Below are 3,488 nucleotides of genomic sequence, written 5' to 3'. Positions count from 1 at the left end.
AAGAAAGAAATAGAATGTGAGAATGTGATGAGTGATAAGAAATTCAGTATTGGGCCGAGGAGATAGCTCAGTGGAATAAGTGCTTGCCCAGCAAGTGCAAGGTCCTGAGTTCGATGCCTGGTACCACCAAAAAAAGAAAAAAATTCAGTAATCCTGGGTTGGGGGAACAGCTCAGCGGCAGAAGAACCTGACTGGCATGCACAAAGTCCTGAGTTCAATCCCCAGTACCTCAAAAACTAAATAAATAAATAAATAAAAAAAATTCAGTATCCTCACATAAAGTTTTATGGTAACACAGCATCCTTTGTTTCCTGACATCTGTTGTCAAGCACCAGTGGCAGGCGTGAGGACTTGCAGTGCAGCTTGCATGCCCTTAGGTCCTGAAGCATTTATGGTCTGGCTTTTTACAAAAGCAATTTGCTGACCCCTCATGTTGATGCGGTCTAGTGTATTTAATTCATGTTTTGCCATCTTGTGCATACCACATTTCATATACTTGTGACTGGAACCAGGGGATAAACTTTTAGAAGTAGAACTATGTGTAGAGCTTTAGAGTCTATGTGGCATATTATATTGTTCTCTAATCCTGTTAAGCTGCAAGGGAAAAGGCAGGAGATAAAGAGGGAGTGTGGACTAAGAGCCTTTCCCCTTCTCTTGGTGAAACAGTTTATCTGCACTGACAAGGTCAAGTTTGTGTTGAGAGGCTTCTAAGAGACTGTTTGGCTCCTGTCAGAGAGAAAGGCAGGGAAAGGAGTAGTCAGTGTGGCATGTGACCTGGAGGAGGCGCTGAGCCGGGAGTGTTGGACCTGCTGCCTCCTGTGGGTCTGATTCAGGATAAGGGTGTTTGTGCCCTCAACTGGGAGAAGAGAGGAGGCACATAGCTGGAAGTCCTGGCCTGGAGAAGCAGGAACTTCAGGAACTTGCCTGGGTCTGCACTGCTGCGTCCTAGAGAAAGTGGCGCAAATATCTCGATGCGCTAGGCACTGTGCAAAAAGGAGGCTGTATGAGATCTGTTGAGAAACTTCCATTTACTTGATTTCTGTACACATCTCTTCTTTCCCTATCTCTCTTATGTCAGAGAGTGAAAATCTCAAGAAAAAAGAAATGTCTTATTTTCATCTTTCACATTTCTCACCAGCCTTGCAGCTGTAAGCATTGCTCCATGGGAGTCTTTTGGTCTGAATGAGAAAGGGCAGAGTCCACGCTAGGGCTAGCACCCTTCTCACCTGTCTTGGGCTAAGATCTTAGCAGCTAGCAGCCCGGGGCCCCCATCCTTGCTTGTCCCCTTGTCTCCCTAAGTGGAAGGTAGAGCCAGCATGTGCAAGCCTTTGGGACTGTTAGTATCAGTTGTCTTCTTTCTTCTCTCAGGATGCAAAGATATTGAAAGTATAAGCTGAACCTGGGGAAGAAACTGAAGCAAATGTTTTTTAATCTCACTTGTAGGTTATTGTGCTCTCTTGCCACTTGTACTTAGGAAGGTGATTTTTTCTTTTCCTAGAAGCTCTGTGGAATTATTTAAGAGGGGCCACATATAGGAGGTGTGCTAGGCTTCATCTGTATCTACAGCACTGCTCACCTCAGCCCATGGCAAACCTGTTCCCCACAAAACTGGTCCCAAGGCTGGGGTTCACTGATTTAAGGAATATAACTGTGTTTGGAGATCGAATGTTAGATTTGACCTTGTTCCTGTTTGCTAAAGCTCTTGTTAGTTAGCAGAGGTGAGAATTTGAGATTCCTGAAGGCTGTCAGCAATAATTAACACCCAGATTTTGCTTGTTTTGTTTTCATCTTATTTAAGAAAGAGGAGGAGGGGCCAGGGAGATAGCTCAGTAGAATAAGCACTTGCCTGGGAAGCACAAGGGCCTGAGTTCAATCCCTGGTTCTGCCAAAAAAAGATGGGGGGGAAATCATTCAAGAAAAATTATTTAGGTAATTTTGCTGTCCTCTTTCCTTCTTCCCACACCTTTGATTTTTAAGGTTAGTACAGAACTACAAATTCTAGCAGCTGCCCTCTAACTAGAAATTCAGAAGGTTTTTGTGGGTTCCTGAGTGGATAACAATTGTTAAAAATTTAAGATAATGAACTCATATTCCTTCTCTTTGTTTTCCTCTCTTCCTTTTTATTTGCCAATATTTTGAGCAGATTCGTACTCTAAGGACCGAGGACCTTGGATAGTCAAACCAGTGGCCTCTTCAAGGGGGCGGGGCGTCTACCTGATCAACAATGTGAGTATGTGAAAGATGCACCCTCATACCCAGGTGGTTCCTTCTCTTGAGGAGCAGGTGTTCACTTTTTTATTCCCACATTTTTCTTTTCATTAGCTTTTTTGAAAATCAGTAATTTTATAGTATATTGGAGACAAATATTGAAATGTGAAGATACAAGATGTAGACAGAGTGAATTTTAGAGAAATATTTCTGAAATGAGTACATAGCATGTGATTAATAATAGATTGCACATTGTAAATAAATTATTTACAAACTTAAATGAATATAACAATAAAAATTGTCCAAAGTAAAAATGAAGAATTTACAGATCAGTCATTTAATAGTTCACTCTGTGCCAAAATCAAGAAACTTATATTCATATGATTAGAATTCTCAGGGGGAGGAAGGAGGCGGGGTAGGGAGGTTGTTGGGTTTAGAGCTGGGCGGAGACCGCTGAGACTCATTCCTTAGGAACAAGGGTCGGGTGTCAAGGAGACCTTTTCACACCAGCTCCCCGTCCCCTGCCTACGGGCAACTATGTGCTGGAACGAGATGAACTGGTGGAGGCCCAGACAGCTGAGTATGATGTGGTGCTCTGCCTCAGCCTCACCAAGTGGGTGCATCTGAACTGGGGAGATGAGGGATTGAAGCGCATGTTCCAAAGGATCTACAGACACCTACGCCCAGGCGGCATCCTGGTCCTAGAGCCCCAACCATGGTCATCCTACAGCAAGAGAAAGACTCTCACAGAAACAACCTATAAGAACTACTATCGAATCCAGCTGAAGCCCGAACAGTTCAGTTCCTACCTGACATCCCCAGAGGTGGGCTTCTCCAGCTATGAGCTTGTTGCCACACCCCACAACACCTCCAGAGGCTTCCAGCGTCCTGTGTACCTGTTCCCCAAGGCCCATTCCCCCAGCCACTAAGTGGCCCCTGAAGAGAGGGTGTAAAGAAGCTACCCTTGCTGCTCCTAAGGACCTGGGAGAAGAGGAAAGTATCCCAAGGTCTGACTCCTAAAGTTTCCTTTCTTGGATCTGCAAAAGAAAGCTTATGCTGCTCCAGCCTCCTCCCTACATCCTCCAGCATTTGAGAAGCAAGTCCAGCTGTGCTGGAGTTACTGTCATCTTCCGCTCTCGCAGCCCGCTGGGCTGGATGGCATGGACTGTTTGCTGATCTGTTCTTCTAGGGCGTGGGAAGTGGCAAGCAACAAATTCTTTAATCCTTTTCTTCTGCTCTCCCAGAGAGATCCTATTTTCCTCAGCCCTTTTCTCTAGCTG

The 3,488-nt window shown here is 44.8% G+C and overlaps 1 protein-coding gene and 1 pseudogene across 9 annotated transcripts in view; both read left to right on the top strand.

The window, feature by feature from the left end:
- Nucleotides 1-3,488, top strand: part of Ttll5 (tubulin tyrosine ligase like 5) — a 316,364-nt gene that overhangs the window by 51,549 nt on the left and 261,327 nt on the right. For all 9 annotated transcript variants that reach the window (XM_023702383.1, XM_023702377.1, XM_023702375.1 and 6 more), the window contains one exon: nucleotides 2,144-2,226. In XM_023702383.1, coding sequence (XP_023558151.1) covers nucleotides 2,144-2,226 — 83 coding nt within the window. The remainder of the gene's footprint in view (nucleotides 1-2,143; nucleotides 2,227-3,488) is intronic.
- LOC105743457 lies at nucleotides 2,424-3,482 on the top strand (annotated as a pseudogene).

This window comes from Octodon degus, unplaced genomic scaffold (assembly GCF_000260255.1).
Source record: "Octodon degus isolate 3935 unplaced genomic scaffold, OctDeg1.0 scaffold00007, whole genome shotgun sequence".
Taxonomy (NCBI): Eukaryota; Metazoa; Chordata; class Mammalia; order Rodentia; family Octodontidae; genus Octodon; species Octodon degus.
Note: the sequence above shows the minus strand (reverse complement) of the source record. Positions and strands in the feature narration are given on the sequence as shown.